Genomic DNA, 18,282 nt, shown 5'->3' with positions numbered 1-18,282 from the left:
GCGGAGAAACCCTCAGATGCTGGCTCGTCGAGTATATGAAAAGGTGAAGTCCTTATTCTGGAGCCACAAAAATAATCGGATAAATATTAGTGAACTGGAGGAAAAATTTAACTCAATTTTTACCTCAATTAATGAGATCCACGTCCACCCCACCAGGTGCCCGGAACCCGAATCGAGTTATATTTCATTGGCTTGTCATCTGAAACTATTTTTAAAGTATTTCACGCTGATACCAAACGGTTACTGTATAGAAAAGGATGTGTTTACCCAGTTATGGATGGCTGAAGGTTTCATCAATCCTCCAGAGGGGGAAACTGCTGCTGGGGATTGCTTTGATGAGTTGCTCCGCTTGGGGTTCTTCCTTCTTTAAGGATATAGAGAAAGATGAAGATGAAGATGGGAACATAATTAGATGCAAGATCGATAAATCACTGCACGATATCGGTGGCTTGTCCGGGGGAGAGTTCTCTGTTATAACAGACGAATTGCAATTAAAGCCAGACTGCCTCCACTCTTCATTGCATTGCGTCGTCAATAAATTGTGCACGGGTGAACCCTTGGTTGAAGCGAAAAATATGCGCACGTTCTTATTTTTCGGGAGTCAAAGCGATCCCAAGGTGAGTGATTTGGCCTCTAACTTCAAGTTGCTTAGGGTATTAGATTTGAGTTCGTCTATGATCGAAGAGTTACCAAATTCTGTTGCCAAATTGGAACACTTGAGATACCTCAATTTGTCTAATACCCTAATAAAGAAGATCGATGCATTTATTTGCAATCTCTATTTGCTTCAGACCTTGAAGCTTTCACATTCATTAGTCAGTGAATTGCCCAGAGAAACATGGAAACTACAAAACCTGAGACATCTAGAAATAGATGGCACTCCCTTGAATCATTTACCACCTGGGATTCATAGACTCACTAATATACGGAACTTGAGTGAGTTCATTGTTGGGGGTAATGGTGGATGTAGCATTAGAGAGCTGAAGAAACTTCAAAACCTCCAAGGAAGGTTAATTATTAGTCACCTGGACAGGGTTGTTGCCCAGCAGGACGCTGGAAAAGCAGAGCTAAAGAACAAAAGCTGCATAGAGCACCTGATATTGGATGGTAAGAAACATCTAAACACACCTAACTTGTGGTGCAAGCGACGTGTCAATTCACTGCTGTTGGAGCACATGTGTGATGAGGCTGAGTCCAATCAAAACGATGATGGAAAAAGTGAACTGGTGTTTGAATGCATCAATCCAAATCCCAGCTTAAAAAAGTTAGAGATATGGAACTATCTTGGGTCCAAGCTTCCCAAATGGCTGGAAGGCACATCACTCAGTAAACTGGTCTCTTTAAAAGTTGCTAAATGTTTGAAGATGGAGCATATGCCTTACCTTGGTGGATTACCATCTCTTAAATTTCTCCATATATATGACATGGCTGAAGTGAAAAGTATAGAATTTCAGCCAAAGAAAGAAGAAGGAGACTTCCCCTGTTTATTGGAACTGATACTCTCTAACTGTCCCAAATTGAAAGCCATTCCAGCCTTGCCACAGACATTGAAGAAACTAGAAATTCATGATTGCAAGGGTTTAGAATGGAATGATTCATCGCTCTCATTCCCAACTTTGGAGTACCTTGTGCTGAAAGGAAAGGTTGGGAATCTATGTTCCTTACCAGACGCTCCCAATCTGGCGTCTTTGACCATTGCGTTATCATCCGAAATGGCATCTTTTCCTGATGGATTAGATAAACTCAAGGGACTTTCCACACTTAGCATCAACTTTTGCCCAAGGTTGAGCTCACTACCAGTAGAGCTAAAGGAGCACCGTAGTCTAAAAAGATTACACATAGCTGGGTGCCGACCTCTAACACAGGACTGGTCGAACAAAGATAAAGAGGTTTTGAAGAAGAAACTAATTGTAGAGGTGGTTGGCGAGGTGTATGATATATCCAACATGCGTGACAAATCTCTTGCCCTCTCCAGGTGTGTTACCCTTCTCACTTTACATTTATGAGTCTTTCCTTATGAGTAAAAAATTGGTTTTTTTTGATTAATGACAGACAAATTATTACAGTTCATAAATAATCTACTCTCTGTGTATTGTAAAATCTACTTATCCTGTTGACTGTAACTCAAAAGGTTGGTTATGCAATAATGGCTGCAGATATGGAGATGCTGATATTCGTGATGGCAAAGAAGATGATTTTGGTGCTGGTGACTGTGGTTACCGTGCAGGAGATGCTTATGATGATATCAGTGACTGAGAAGAAGATGAAGATTGGGAATGGCCACGGGCAAAGACGTAAGAACCCAACACTTAATTTCCAACTTATATTGGAAGATTTGAACATACTAATGTTTATTGGTTTTTTGTTTGCATGGTTTCATAAATGATCGATATCAATCCTAGTAAAATAGTGCCTTCTCTGTAAAGAATTAAACTGTTTTTGAATTAGAAAGATGTGATTATTCTCTAATAACTTTCAACCATTCAAACATTGGTATTAGGTCATGGGACCTTTTGCAGTAGGCTGAACACTAGCTTTCCGACAAGTCTAAATGGGTTCAAATCTTGTTTGTATTGACAAAGTTAAACCCCCCTGTCACAGCCTTTTTTGATGTGCTCAAATGTTAAAATTGCTCAGTATGAAAAAATATTTTTAGAGATGAAACAAAATTTCAATTTGATGCACCCTTACATTGTTGTCAAGGTGTTGTGCTTGGGAGGTGTCTTGGCATCCTGGTGCTTTGTTTGACCTGGGTCCTTGGTCTCGTGGCTAACCTAATTGTTGTCGGCTTGGATTTTAATATTCTCCAATGCTGTTTTTTTAATAATGTGAAAATATATTTTGTGACAACTCTGCTCTTTTGATTTTTTATAATGTTTTATGATAATAAGATTTTTGGAATTTTTATATTTAAGAAAACCTCCAGCGTCTTTAACTGTTAGTTTTGCATATCGTTAAATCAATTTTTGTACTCGAACTGGTATGACTTTTTGTTCTTTCAACTTTTGTTGTCTGACCATTTTTATTGCATCCGAAGTGATTTTGCTTTGATTTGTACAGATTCAGGTGTGTTTGTGCGACTTGAATCAATGGGTTTGTGTTCTCTACCCTCTTGAAATTTTAAGTTGGAAACATCCATTAGACTTGAATCAGTTTTGTGTTTAGAAGTCTTCTTATAATGCTAATGATTCTATAATGTCATGGTATGAGATAAGCTACTTGTTAGACTGCTATTGCTTAGGCCCTGTTATTGAATTTTTCAGATTGATGATTGGAGCTCCTGGAAGTAGACTTTTGGGCAGAGAGCTTTATGCAAGGATATTTTAGTGGCTGGGGCTTTTTCTGGTAGGAGAAAAGACTGAATATTTAGGGTAAAAAATAATTGGTGGTATATTTAATTAGATGGTGTTGTAATCTTGTGTTCTAGGTTGAATGTATCATTTAAACTAGCTTTTGATGGGTTAATTTGTTCTTTGGGTTGTTGTGTATCATTTATTGAAGTTACCCGCATTCTCTCATATGCGTTATACAAGAACTTGAATTTATTAATATGTATTGGCACCGAACAATGAAATGTAATCTTCAAGGTGCAACGAATTGAAGTTCAAATTTGAATATTTAATGGACTAAAGTTCTTCCTCTCTTAGGTTTTTGTTCTCAAACAAGAAAAAAAGCTTCTTGAAGCCAAAATCCTGAAATAGATAGCTGTTTCTTGAAGACTCAAATGTAACATTCTTTCAGAAATTAGTGGAAGGATGTGTAGGAGTGTGATTTAATTCTAATTTGGCTTCCATATTTTATATATTTTTTTCTTAAGTAATTGTTAGAACATTAATAAAATAATTCACATAAAATGGGTTTCATTGATTGTATTCCAGTTTGATTTGGTTTCTCTTATTGGTCCGATATGGATAATATATAGTTATTAAAACTGTTTTATGGACTAACTAGTTTGGACTAATAGGGACCGTTAGATCAGGATGGACGATCTAACAAGTTTGTCTACATAAAGGATGTTAAGTCTCTCTTTTAAACCTTAATTTTTTTTATCATTAGATACATTAAACCAGTGAATAGAGATTTAACATCAAAGTATAATCAACTTTGCACACCTTTAATATAGATTCAAGTGAGTCAGATCTAAGGACAAATTATCACTTTTATGACAAATTTGTCTTTAATGGATCCAAAAAAATTCTAAACAATGAACATGAAAAAAAAATTCAAATTCAAATTCAATATCGTATTTTAACCAGAGCAATAAGATTGTTTGCATTAGAAATCAAAAGAGTTGCTTAAGATCGAAACATGCATATCAATCAAAATACAGAAAGAGTTGTTTAAGATCAACCGCCTGCCATCAAAAGCCAGGGAAAGAGTTGTTTAAGACTGAAGGATCATGCCCTGGAACAATTGGTCGCTTGGGGAACTAAAAATTACCGATCAACCCATGGAGCAACTGGGAATCACATCGTTCTTATCGTGCAAGCTCCAGATTTGACAAAAGCAAAGTGAAATATTATTAGGTCATGTTGAATCACATCTTTGGTATCGTCGTGACGCTGCTGATTTGTCTTCTTATCTGGATTCCAGCTCATGATACTGGTGTTTAAGGTCATGATATTTCAGGGTTTTTCAGACCTGGGAATTTCGTTTGAAAATCAGTCTTTTCCATGACGAAATCCCTCAAGAACCTCAGACGGATGAACTTCACAGTCGAGACATCTTCTTTTCGGATCCCATCTAGACTCCTCAACCCACCGCCCCTGAAATAAAGCTTTTCCAAGCTCATGTTTTTGGTAAGCTTACTCCTTTCAAACTCGGGTGCTTCCTCCTTAGGATAACATTGAAGATCTAGTTTTGTGAGATGAGGAGGAAGATAAAGGGTTATCTTAGACGATGATGGCTGCCCAGGATCAGAGTGCTCCCTACGCCTGCTTAAAAGCCTTCTAAATCCGCTGACTACTCTCATAAGCCTGGGCATTATCAAAATCATCTTTCTTGTTCCGTTGTTGCTCTCTTCTAGTGTGGATCCCCATGTTATCCTAAGAGATTTCAGACCTTTAATATCTCCAATTGTGTCCAAGACCCCATCTTTTCCCATGGCTTCCTTACCAACGCTTACGCTGAGTTTCTGAAGGTTTTCCAAGTTGGTTAACTCAGTGAGCTCACAGGCGTCCTGTCTCCAAGTATTCACCACAAACCCATTCAACAATTGAAGTTTTGAAAGATCTTTGAGACCCTTCGGCATATACTCGAGCAGGTAGCATTCAGAAACATCCAGGTGCGTCAGCTGCTTGAGTGAAGCTATTTCTGCTGGCAATCTCTCCAGGTTATGACATGCTCGGAGATCCAAAACCCTCAATTCACTAAGCTGTCGAATCCCTGCAACCTCTGTTATCCTTGAAATTCCCTCTAGACCCAGATACCTCAATTTTTTCAAGAGCTTCAAATGATCCAGGAAGATTGGGTTATTCAGTTCAATGTGATGTTCAGGCCGAGTATTCCATCGTCCCAGCTGCAACGTTACAAGTTCCTTTAGCTTCTTGAATTCTTCTTCGTCACATTTGATGCAATTTACATCTACGTTGAGAAGTGAACGCATTTTGCTCGCATTCGGTCCGAGATTGACCTCTTCTGCTCGCATTTCTGTTTCTTCACTTCCTCTAGACGACACAAGGGCACGCCTACTGATATAGGAGTGACCTGGGGTTGGCTTTCCATCAGAATCGAAGTCGAAGAACATTGTTTCTCTTGCAATTTGAATCGCCATCCAACGAATCCACGGATGCAATCTGCAGCTAGGAGGTGATCTACTGTATTTTTCAAGGACACCTTCAACAAGGCCACTGTCACATAGCTTCTCGAAGCATGCTTCTGCTTCATTCTCAGCTTCCTCGCCATCCACAAAACCTTCCCCTATCCACCAGTAAATCAAAGATCTCTTCCGAATGATGGAATTCTCTGGAAATATGGAAAGGCAAAGGAAACAGAGCTGAACCCGAGGCTCCAAAGCGTCGTAAGCAGCCATAGCCATGGCCATTTCTGCGCTGGCCATTATCTCCTTCTCCAACTCGAGCTTCTTCCAGCATGTTGGTTTCTTCTTGTTGGATTCTGGCTTGATAAGCTTTACCCTGGGAAGCTTCACAATATTCTTGGCCCCCTTCTTGATTCCATTGACGTTCTCAGCAATGCATCTTAGGTTTTCGGGGACCCATTCTTCAATGGCGACGTCGGGCGTGGGAAGCCTTTGTTTCAGGTCTTGGTTCAACTGGTTGAAAACACCAGCGACTTCTTTCTTCCATTGGGTGACTGAAGCAATAGATTTCTTGATTTCTTGGAGATTGTCGGTGATATCTTGGACCAGTTCTTCATCTTTCAGGATGCCGGAGGTTCTCACCAATTCCCACCAATCCATGAAATCTGAAATGGTTTCTTCACATTGGGAATTTGACATTATCTCTGGGCTGCTTACCGGAGTCGGGGAAGAAGGTCAAATGGGTGATACGAAGGCTGCAGGTACCTTCAACCTTCAACTTTATTGTGTTTTACAGGAGAAGGAGAAGGAGAAGGGTAGCAGTTGCAGGAATGTTCAGATGGGATTCTATTTCTGGGTTAAGTTCAAGATATATCCGACAAAAAAAAAAATAAGTGGGTGGAAAGGGCGTGTTGATTTCTCAATGATTCTGACATTGGCGAGCTTAGTCCAATCAGGACCATGCATCCACAGCATCAATCCTTTCCATGCAATTCCCAGGAGACAGACAAATTTAATTTCTAAATTGCACTTTCTTCTTATTTTAACAACAGCCTTCAGAAAACTTTCCCAGCTTTGTTGGACCCCATGAGTGCTTGATTTGTGTGGTATCCAATGCCTGTAATAGGAAGAACGGGCTGTAGATTAAAAAAGGATTGCTTGTCCTTGGATTACTTAAAATTAAAATAAATGCACCAAATCATTCAGCGAGACAACATGAACCAACGGAACCAGATCTCAGTTGAGATTTTGATTTCGACCATTAAAAAATAAGTGGAAATATGACTTCAAATCTCAATAAGCTAAACCGAATCAAAACTTAAAAATAAGCCTTCCTTGTTGAGAGGGAGAAGAAAGAGAGCTTGATAACAAAATCAAAGCATTATACTGTGAACAAGATTGAAATCTTAACCGTCCATTTCTCAAAAAAATATGAAAACCACTTTTTAAAAATATCTCAACATTTGTTGCAGGTATTGCACATTAATTGTGCATCAACCAAGCAATTTTACTAGAAAGACTTTGACTTTCAAGTCTAGCTCAGTCTGCTTTTGCACCCAAAATATTAAAAATAAATAAGCAGGCTGTGCTTGCTAGACTTTTATGTCAAAGTCTTTATTGTCTCTCTCAACTAAAAAATGCTTCTTAATTCTATTCCTCCACTTGAGTGGTAGCTACCTGCTTTCTTCCTTCCCTTTTGCAAGAAAGTGAGTGTTGCGAGAAGGATTGGACTCAGTCACTAGGGAGTTAAATTTCTTATACACCACCAGAAAAAGGAGCGGTATTAGATCACTCACTTTCTCTCTCTCTCTCTCTCCCTTTGTGTGTTCATCTCTGATAACCTTCTACTTCTCAACCCATGATAAGCGCCATTGCCGACTCTCCAACCTCCAGGTTTGCATCCTTCAAATGACACAGGGAAATGGGAGTTTGGGATCGGTAGATCTAAGGAGTTATTTTGCAAATTATGAAAAATTAAATGTTGAATGTAAAAATAAAAATTATTATTTACAAGCATACCCCAAAGTTTGATTCTCAAACGTTAGATCAAACTATGATGATGTGGAAAAATCTCTACCTTTGGCAGCAGCCAGCATCAACTGCTGCAAATAAAAATTCTAATGGAATGGAGCATATTCTCCGGATAAAGAATCAGCAATCATTATTGCATACGTCTCTTGTACCTCATCAATCCTTCATATAATTTACGGGTAACTTCCTTCTCATTTAATAGGATATCCAAATTTCTATCTTGAAATGTTCTAATTGTTTAAAAAATAAAAAAAAAATAAAATAAAATCTAATTGTGGAAATTTCCATACTTCAGTTCAATGCGTATGGAATTGAAGCACGTGACTTTAATTTCAGTGGTCTAGATTCTTTCTATTTTTGGGTATACAGTGGCCTAGATTCTGATCTAACGAAAACCCTAGAAAGGTTGAATTTTTTTTTCTTTCTTTGGTATGTAAAGAATGAATTGCAAGTGTATTAGATTATAGAATGAACACTGAAAGCTGTTGGTTAGCAACCCAAAAAACAAAACCACTGAAAGGTCTTCAGAAGAACTTTGTTATCTTTGTCGTTTTATTGCAGGACCCCATGAGTGCTTTATTTGTGTGGTATATGGTGTTTACAACACGAAGAACCACTAAAGATTCAAAAAAGGAGTGGGTTACCCACAAAAAAAAAAAAAAGTGCTTCCCATTGATAGCTATAGACTAAAAAGAAAGGGTTGTGCTAGACTTTTAAGTCAATGTCTTTCTTCTCTCTCTCAACACAGAAGGCTAATTCTTATTTCTTTCCCTGCACTAGCTGGGGTGTCAGCTTCCTGCTTTCCTCCTTCCTTTGGCAAGAAACTGAATGTTGAGAGAAGCTCAGGCTCATTCTTTTCGGGGTTCAATTTTTTATATGCCAACAGATGCAGAAGGAAGTTGCGGTATCAAATCTATCTCTCTCTCTCATAAGCATTACGAACCCTATCTGTTTTGGGGTTTGTATATTCATTCATCTCTCATAACCTTTTACTTCTTTGCTCATATGTATGAAACCTTTTACTTGCTGCTCATAGGTATGAAATCTCTGGTAGATTCAGCTCGATTTCGGAGTAAGTGGGATTTGTTTTAGTTTCTGGTTTTCTTGCCACGTCATACCTCGCCGCTCATAGGTGTCATCTCTCTAAGTAAGCTTTGTAAAGGAGGATCCAGAAGCAATCTGTAGTCTCTGTCTTAGCTACTCCATACAGAAGGTTGTCTAAGAATTCCAATGACTAAAAACCTGGTTTTTGCATTATGATTGAGTCAAGCTAAAGGTATGTACAGAATGCCTTATGGTAGACTAACAGAGTTGGATTTTCATGAAGAGTTCAGAATGAAAGTGAAAGGGGATGGAAGTAAATCAAATCCTCTCAGAAAAAATTGTTTAGATAATACTGCTTAGAAAAATTGCCCTCAGGCTCAGCTTGTGCAGAAGCACCCGGTGCTGAAGGCTTCTGAAGGATGTTCTTTAAGATCCAAGGAAGTCAAAATTGAAGCAATACCAGGTTTTGATTCGAATCAACCAAGTTGAGTTAATAGATCATAAAACTTGGTCAGTAATTACGAAGACTCAATCGAGTTTAAGAAATGATCAGACGTTCTAATCTTTTCATTGTTCTCAACGTTAATCCCTTTCCTTCTTAGGAATTCAAATTTTCGACATTAAGTTAGGTAAACCTCCCAGGATAATATGGTTTGCCCATAATCCGTATCTGTTAGTTGTCTTAGCTGTTATGGGTGATTTGTTGTTTGCAATTGCTATTCTTTTTAGTATTGTTTTAGGTTCACTTTATCACTTACCCTTTCTTCTTCCGCCTCTGCAGAGTCTGAAACCCAGAAGAAGCGCCTAGGGGAGAATTAGGATCTATGGAAATCATTCCAGGGAAGTTAAGAAAGCTATGGAATTTATGGGAACTCAGGTACTTGGTTCTCGTCAGCCTCTTCATTCAAACAACACTGATTTGCACCGCTAGTATCCGGAAACATACAGCCAAGAGAAGGCTCAGCTTCCTTGTCTGGTCCTGCTATTTGTTAGCCGATTGGATTGCAACTCTGGCTCTTGGTGTACTTGCTGAGACTGTGAATAACAATTCTGCTGGCAACGATTCTGGGAACAAGATGGATGACCGCCTTAAAGCATTGTGGGCACCTTTCCTTCTACTACACCTTGGTGGTCCAGACAACATCACAGCTTTCTCACTAGAAGATAATGAGCTTTGGTTGAGACATTTGCTTGGACTTCTATTCCAAGTTGGAACAACAATTTATATCTTCATCATGTGGTTGCCTGAATCGACAATACTTCATCTGATCTTTGTTCTAATGTTCATGGGAGGAATCATTAAGTATGTAGAGAGGACGTTGGCCCTCATGAATGCAAGCCGAAGTTATTTTAGGAAGTCCATGGTCACTGATCCTGACCCAGGACCTAACTATGCAAAATTCATGGAGGAATACTCCAGCAAAAGAGACAGCGGGGTCATTGCAGAGATTGTCTGTGTAAGAGAACCTGAATTACCCCTGACTATGAGGGCACCACCGCATCCACCTTCTGCTTCATCCTCTCAGGATATCAAAAAACGGAATACAAGCACCGAAGATGATCATCCAATAGAGCTCATATTGAGAGCTCATCATTTCTTTCAGACATTCAAGCGTCTCATTGTTGATCTGATTCTCACTTTCCATGATCGAAATCAAAGTTGGTCCTTCTTCACGGAAATAAGTTGGGACAAAGCTTATAAAGTTATTGAGATTGAACTTGGGTTTTTGTATGAAGTTCTATACACCAAGGCGGCTGTGGTTCATACTCTAAAAGGTTGGATTTTTAGATTCACCAGTGTCTCCTCCATTATTGTTGCTTCCATCATCTTCGTTGGGTTCACTGGCAAACACAAATATAAAATGATTGATGTGAGAATAACATACGTCTTACTGGCTGGAGCTATTGCTTTGGAGCTCTGGTCACTCACTCGATTACTCCTCACAGACTGGACCATTGTTTGGATGAAGAAGAAAAACCTGAATGGAGCAGTTGGAATTGCGTTTAAACTTCTTTCTCTTAAAAGACCACCCAACCGATCAAGGTGGTCCAATTCCATGGCACAATCGGAACCTAGCGGCGATACGCCGCGGGGCGATATTTCGAGGTGTCGCTGGGGGGCGACACGAAACCCCCCAGCGACATCGACTTTACCCTTTGTCGCCGATAAGTCGCCGATTTTTCGGAGATATGTCGCCGACAGTCGAAAAAATCGACGTTGTCGATGAGTATTGTATCTTTTTCCTCTTCTCTGCAACCTCAACATGACCGAAACCAAGATGATGAGAAGAAGGAGAAGCAGAAGGCGTCGTTAGTGACAGACGAGATCAGAGCAAGTGCAGAGGTTTACCGTTTACCATGGAGACGAAATGGGGCAAGAGAGCAAGCAATCTTTCTCAAGGAAGCCGGATTGCCTAATCGAGTCCATGTTTCGATTCACAAGAACTCGGGCCTTTATTTTTTGTTGCGAGATAACCCGATTACCCAAAAAGGAAAATCGTTAAGTTCTACGGCCGAGCCGCGATGGTGGTGACCTTTCTGGATTACAGTGGGTTTCATTGCGGGATTTGAGGTTACTACCTGGTAGGCTGCGAGAGGAGGAGATCTTGATTCTTGAACCGGCGGGCGACCGGCAAGACCGATGCTTGAGCGCGGTGGTGGGTGTTTTTATTCTTCTCCGATGGAATTAGGGTTAAGGAGGCTTATGGCGATGCCGAGAAAACTACGAAACCAGCCGCTAGCAATAGCGGCATCTTTGTCTATACCTCCACGAATCGCACACCCCGCCGCCATAGCTTGGAAGATCTCCGAGCTCAACGAGTTGTCCGGAGTTAGGATCTCTTCCACGAGAATCGGACAAGAGCGCGCCGGGCCCGTCGGCGGCTCGGAGGAAATCACACATGTAAAGATGGGAAAGAATTCTAAATAAAAACTACCACCGAGATAGACTCCAACGACACCGGAGCACCGACGGAATCAAGCCGGGCAATGGATCCCCGCCGATGGACAAAAGCACGAAACCATACCGATAATTTAGCTTCCACACGATATTCATGCATGAATCTTTCCATGAAGAGATCAACAGGAAGGGAACAGAGATATCTCCAACACCGGGAAAATTTGGGGTTTTAGTCGTCGAAACCAATGAAAGGATCACCGTGAAGAGCGCGCGGCATCTCAAATATTAATTTATTTACCATATATCGGGCGACTTTTGGCGACATGTCGCCCGTGTCACCGTGTCGCCAGGGTCCGACACGGCGACACAGGCCGACATGTCGAACATTGGGCACAATATAACCTAATCGAGTTTTGCCTCAAAGATCAGATGACATCATTTGGGAGAAAATTTATGGAACTAACTCCTTTAAAGGACTTTTTTGATAACCAGTGGTACAGAAGTTACAAAGACATCTCTGATGAGCTCAAAATATTCATCTTCGAAGCTCTGAAAAGTAATGTCAAGAAAACAAGAGATTTTACATATAACCGGCATTTCAGGACTTCTAGAGGTAAATTGGCACTACAAGGGATAAATGATGAGGTATTACACAAAAGTATCAAGGCTGAATTTGATGAAAGCATATTGCTTTGGCACATAGCAACAGATATTTGCTACCATTTGGATGGAGAAAAACAGCAACCCAAAACGGTGTCTAACCAGAAAAAGAGTAGAGACATATCCAATTACATGTTGTATCTTCTTGTATCACGTCCTTATATGTTGACTGCAGGAATTGGACAAATCAGATTTGGGGATACCTGTGCCGAGGCCAAAAGGTTTTTCCACCGCAGAGAGATAGAAACGAGTGAGCAAAACGCCTGTGAAAGGCTGAATAAGGTAGACACAGAAGTTTCTGCGGTAGAAGTGAAAGGAGATGGAAGTAAATCTGTGTTATTTGAGGCATCCCGGTTGCTAAATCATTGAAGAAGGTGCCAGATGTAGAGAAAAGATGGGAGATTTTAAGTCATGTGTGGTTGGAGATGTTGTGCTATGCCGCAAGTGAATGTAGGGGATATTACCATGCTCAGAGACTCAGTGCTGGAGGAGAGCTTCTCACCGTTGTATGTTTTTTGATGGCACACCTTGGCATTGGAGAGCAATATCGTGTAGAATCGGGCCATGCTCGAGCCAAGTTAATAGTAAAGATGTAATAGAGCACTAAATTATGCTGAGTTTTTTTGGTTTGTTGACTCGAAGGATAACTTGCTCTATATTATTATTCCAGTATGCAAGAACGAGAAGGCAACGTCATAGCAGATCGCCTGACATTTAAAGGAGCACCATAGCAGATGGCATGGCATTTAAAGGAGCACGCTCCCAACATTTTATGTTCTGTCATTTTACATTTCTTCATTCCCTTTCTGGTTTTTTGTTTGGTATATTTTGTTTGATAACTTAGCTTGTAAACTTGAATTACCCTTTAAATTTTTAAATAAATTCCTGTTGTCTTTTATTCAAAATGAAAAAAAAAAAGAAAAAAAATGTAATCTACAATTTTATTTTATTTTCTTTTGGGTACAAAGGGGCTTAATAATTAAGCCGGATGGATGGAGATATTAGGTTCATGGGTTCAACCACTAGAACAGTTTATTGCTATAAAATCATTCGAAGAGTGTTGCACTTTATAAGTATTTCCTTATCTATGTAGTTCGCAAGTTTTTTCATTTTATCGGAGCATTTCAGTCATCACAGCACCGAGCTCTTCCGGTCGTCTTCGTGAGAAACTCTTTGTTGAAATGAAAGCAGGAAAAAGAAACAAATGCTTTTAAAGCACGGAGGACTTTCAACACAAAGACAGAGGAACTGAGGAAGGGAGGAAAATATCCAGTTAATGAATGGATCAGTATTAAAATCTCAAAGCTTTTAATGCGTCGATCTTTATCTTGGGAAATGAGGACATCAAAAGAAGAAACTGAGAACGACCGACTATTTTGAAGCCGAGCTCTTGTAGTGTAGAGACTAGAGAGAGACTTAAGTCAAAAAAGAGTGAACAGTGAAGACAAGACAATTGCTTTAATAATTTGCAGAGACATGAAGATAATTAAATACACAGCATTAAAAAATGAAACTTGAGGGGAAAGTCAAGAATGAGACTGAAGAGAGCGATAAATGCTGAAACACAGAGTGTTGTGGAGACTGGAGACAGTCTTCTTTGTATTCTCTTCCGGATTCACATTCATTTATCTCTCATGGGTGACTGCGTTAGGGTTTGTTTCATAACTCTCTCTTCTCAATTTCCAAAGCCTCTCTCAACAAATGCACACGATCCACATCCTCTGTATTTCAGATTTATATTAATTGTCTTTCCAAGACACCCCAATCTTCCACCTCAAGATGAATCGCCCAGCTTCAACGAGATTCCTCATAACCTGTCTCGACACCCCTCCTCTCGATTTTGACTATGATTTCGAAGAAGATCTCCTTCACAACGCTAATCCAGATGATTACATTCTTGGTAGAAAGGCAACCAAAGAGAAGAAGAAGAAGAACCAACAAGGAGGAGGGATTGATCTAAAAGCATAGGAGTTTCTTCGGAAAAGAGACAACTCGAGTTGCAGCCACAGAAATTTCAAAAGTTCATCAAGAGTTGGAGAGATTACAAGCTCTTGACGCTTTGGAGGAGAGGGTGGCACAAGAATCAGTTTTGACCAGGAAGCTGGCGTCTCTGATGCGAGAGGAGGAAAGGTTTTGGCAGCAGAGATCAAGAGTTAAATGGTTAAAGGCAGAACACAGCTTATTAATTTCATCAAGTAACTTCGCAGAAAAGACAGTGGAATCATATTTCAAAGCTTAAATCTAATTCAGGCCAATGGCTTTAGGGTAAAGCAGAAATCACAGCAGAAATTTGGACACATTTTGGTAATCTCTATACCTCATCCCAACCCCAATCTCCATCATATTTCCTGTCTAGTTCTGCTAATTGCATTTCTTTAGATGATAATATTAAATTATGTAAGGTTTTTACTAGGAAGAAAAAATATGTGTTGTTTCAAATGAAAGGGAAAAAAATTCCCTGCAGTGGATGGCTTTCCTGCTAGGTTTTTCAAATGAAAGGGAAAAATTGGATATCATTGGGGATGATTTTAGTGAAGGGTATCCAACACTTTTTTATAGGGGTTTTCTCTTAAGGGCCGGGACTGAGTCGAGATTTCAAAATAGAGATTTCAAATCCGACCAACCTAGAGCAGGTCAAAAATTAACGTTTGGTTAGTTTGAATTTTGGAATGAAATTTCAGATTTATCCCAAAAAATATTTATTGAATTAGGCAAATCTACGTTTGATAGATGGGTGAAATCCGGTTTCCCCACCCATAAACCGATTCCGTTTAGTGTAAAATGTGAATCTCTAGATTCATGAATCTAGAGTTCGCACACCAAACGGTAAACTCCCATTTGTGAATCCAGAGATTTGAAATCTCTGGATTCGCGTAACCAAACAGGCCCTTAAGGAATTTCAATAGAACTATCATATCTCTCATCCTGAAAAAGAAAAACCCTCAGGAAGTTGGACATCTTCGTCCAATTAGTCTTTGTACTATTTCCTATAGAATAATTGCTAAGTGCTTAGCAAATAGGCTGAAACTCTTTCTACATCCATTATTAGTGATACTCATAGTGCTTTTGTGCCTAACAGATCTATCTTTGATATTGTATATTTGACACACGAGTGTTTTGCATTTTATGAAAAAATCCTCTTCAAAATCTGGGTACTTTGCCTTAAAGTTAGATCTTTGCAAGGTTTATGATAAATTAGAATGGGTTTTCATAGAAGAGTGTTTTAAATTTCTGGGGTTTCAGGAGAAATGGATAAGGTGGATTATGCAATGCATTTTTACAGTTGAGTTTCAAATCAAAGTAAATGGCTTTTAATTCCATCTAGAGGGATTAGGCAAGGTTGCCCTTTAAGTCCATACATCTTTATCCTATGTCATGAGGCTCTATCAAAAAGATTAAATTCAAATACTGGAATTCCTAGGCTGCTGGGTTTGAGAATGTCAAGGAGGGGTCCTGAAATTAACCATTTTTATATTTGTTTTGCAATCGATTCTATGATTTTCTCTCTAGCCACTGAGAATAATGCAGATCATATTAATTTTATTCTTTAGGAGTATATGCATGTATGAGGGTATCATATTAATCCTACCAAGTCCTCAGTTTTATTTCCCCAAAGTAGTCGCAGGTCAATCACCTCCATTCTTAATATTTCTGAAGTAATCTCGCATGGAACTAATCTTAGTTTACCTTCTACTTTTGGTAAAATCAAAGAGGCAGGTTTTTGCTTCTTTTCATTAACGAATGGGGAAAAAGCTTGCTAGTTGGAAAAGCAAATTCTTATCAAGTGCTGGTATGGAAGTGCTTATCATGGCTGTAGCTCAAGGTCTTCCCTCTTATGCTATGTCTAATTTCTTATTACCCAGAGGGGAAACAGATGGATCAACCCAACAAATTAAACAGTTTTGAAGAAAATGGATCTCAAAGAGGTATTCATTGGGTTTCTTGGGACATGCTTTCTCAATCAAACAAGGTAGATTTGGTTTTAGAGATGCATTTGTTCAATAGAGCCCTTTTAGCAAAGCAAGCATGGAGGTTCAAAAAATCCTAATTCATTATGGGTCCTGGTTCTTAAACATAAATATTTCTCACATTGTGATTTTCTTGATGCAATGAGGATGGAAAAGCTTGATCATAGGAAAAGAGGTCTTGATAAAAGGATTGATCAGGGGAATTGGAAATGGTCAACACACCCTAGGTTTTTACTGATCCCTGGATTCCTAGTTTACTTTCACATTGTAGTTTTAGTGTTCCAACTTTGGGCAGTCCCGTTTACATTAGTGAGCTGATTCATTGGCCTTCATGATCCTGGGATTATTCAAAGCTAAGACTTGGTTTTCTGGTCATGAAATTGCTGCCATTCTTAAGATTCCCATCTTATCAGAGAATCTTATCATCGTTGGGTGTAAAAGAAAATTTTAAAAGGTAATTTTACAGGGACATCAGCCCATTAAATGGAATTAATGGGGGGGGGGTGAGGGAGAAGGATAGGAAAGGAAGAGATTTTGTGGTAAAATGTTAAATGTGAGTATTATTTTTTTGTTTTCACAATTTTTCACAAAATTTCACATATTTTGTAGGTTTTGAAAAGGCATGGGGTGGGAAAGTTAACATGACACCTCACCAGACAAATAAGTCTTTAGCTTTTCCACCCCCATCAACCAAACAAACCACATTTTTGGAATTTAATAAAAAAAGTTTGTTATTTCAAATTTTTTTCCCACTCCACCTTTATTCCAGCAAAAAAACGCAGCCCTAATGATGAGCAGATTTCTAGGGGAGCTTCATCTGCAGTTTCAGGGTACTGGACCAAGGTTTGACGAGTCCATACTTTTCCCAAGGTAAGGTTTTTCCTTTGGAAAGCTGGTCACAAAGCTCTTTCAACTAATATGAATTTGTTTAAAAAAAGGCGGTAGTCTCACTCCTTTATGTCTCATCCGTAAAATTTCACATCACATGAATCCATTGTCCATACTTTGTTCAAATGTCCTCATGCTAAGCTGTCTGTGTTGGAGGGTTCTTCTCTTTGTATTTATACATATTCTTTTCAAGGACAAGATATTGTGGATTGGTGGGATCCTCATGTCCGGATAGATCTTTAAATTCTTTATCTTTTCTTTTGAATGATATGAATGCTATCTCATCTTTAACAGGTACTGAGCAATCTGTTGTTTCTCTTACTAGTGAGGATTCAGCAGTTTCAGGCTCACTTTCTAATCAACATTTTGCCCAGCCACAGAATCTCTTTGGTTCTTGGGAAGCATCTTCTACAAGAGTGGCAGAGCGGGTGTTGTCTAGATGGGTAGTTTTATTGCAGCACGAATGAAAGTGGGTTGGGCTTCTGCTGCGGCTCAGACTGAGCTTGAAGCTATTCATGATATTCTTCAAATTGCTATCACTATGGAGGTTAAGAATGTTAAAATCCTTTTGGACTATAAAGCAGCAATATTGAGTCTGAATGAATTTTCTAGTGGTTAAGACTGGAGGTGTTCTAATTTAGTTCAGGCTATCAAAGAGGCTTTGATTTTGTTTGACAATAATTTCCAGGTTGTTTGAAATTGATCGATCTGTTAATGTAAATGTTGATCTTTTAGCTAAAGGTGCCCCTAGTTTGGGTTTGTTAAAGTTTGGTGGTTGCATCCTCCAAGGGTTAGTATCTCTGTTCTTAGTGGGAGGATATCCTTAAAACTTGTTTTGTTGAATAAATTGTATTTCTCTGCTTTGGGCAAAATAAAAATAAAAATTACTTGTATTGACAAAGTTAAACCCCTGTCACACCCTTTTGTTGATTTGCTCAAATGTTAAAATTGCTCGGAATGAAAATATATTTTTAGAGTTCAAACAAAATTTAAATTTGCTGCTCTATTACATTGTTGTCAAGGTGTTGCCTGCA

General features: G+C 39.1%; 3 protein-coding genes and 1 pseudogene across 4 annotated transcripts; 3 read left to right on the top strand and 1 right to left on the bottom strand.

Moving 5' to 3' along the window:
- On the top strand, positions 1 to 3,784 carry LOC149009435 (putative disease resistance protein RGA3; annotated as a pseudogene). The gene is made up of 3 exons (XR_016174758.1): positions 1 to 1,975; positions 2,157 to 2,294; positions 3,264 to 3,784. The product of XR_016174758.1 is annotated as a putative disease resistance protein RGA3 (transcript).
- Positions 3,785 to 4,615: 831 nt separating this feature from the next.
- LOC149009434 (disease resistance RPP13-like protein 4) lies at positions 4,616 to 6,457 on the bottom strand. Its single transcript, XM_089162353.1, has one exon. The coding sequence runs from the start codon at positions 6,455 to 6,457 to the stop codon at positions 4,616 to 4,618; it is 1,842 nt and encodes a 613-aa protein (XP_089018479.1).
- Positions 6,458 to 8,474: 2,017 nt separating this feature from the next.
- LOC149009433 (uncharacterized) lies at positions 8,475 to 11,061 on the top strand. The gene is made up of 2 exons (XM_089162352.1): positions 8,475 to 8,693; positions 9,615 to 11,061. Exon 2 carries the CDS (start codon positions 9,658 to 9,660, stop codon positions 11,059 to 11,061), a length of 1,404 nt encoding a protein of 467 aa, XP_089018478.1. The 5' UTR covers positions 8,475 to 8,693; positions 9,615 to 9,657.
- Positions 11,058 to 12,761, top strand: LOC149009432 (uncharacterized). The gene is made up of 2 exons (XM_089162351.1): positions 11,058 to 11,177; positions 12,225 to 12,761. The coding sequence occupies exons 1-2, from the start codon at positions 11,058 to 11,060 to the stop codon at positions 12,759 to 12,761; spliced, it is 657 nt and encodes a 218-aa protein (XP_089018477.1).
- Positions 12,762 to 18,282: the final 5,521 nt, after the last annotated feature.

This window comes from Hakea prostrata, chromosome 7 (assembly GCF_041222555.1).
Source record: "Hakea prostrata isolate BN-2017 chromosome 7, UWA_Hpros_2, whole genome shotgun sequence".
Taxonomy (NCBI): Eukaryota; Viridiplantae; Streptophyta; class Magnoliopsida; order Proteales; family Proteaceae; genus Hakea; species Hakea prostrata.
Note: the sequence above shows the minus strand (reverse complement) of the source record. Positions and strands in the feature narration are given on the sequence as shown.

Coding starts and splice junctions, on each gene's coding strand:
- LOC149009434 (XM_089162353.1), bottom strand. CDS start 6,457: ATGTCAAATTCCCAATGTGAAGAAACCATTTCAGATTTCATGGATTGG.
- LOC149009433 (XM_089162352.1), top strand. CDS start 9,658: ATGGAAATCATTCCAGGGAAGTTAAGAAAGCTATGGAATTTATGGGAA.
- LOC149009432 (XM_089162351.1), top strand. CDS start 11,058: ATGAGTATTGTATCTTTTTCCTCTTCTCTGCAACCTCAACATGACCGA. Junction 11,178..12,224: donor AGATCAGAGCAAGTGCAGAG/GTTTACCGTTTA, acceptor TTTGATAACCAG/TGGTACAGAAGTTACAAAGA.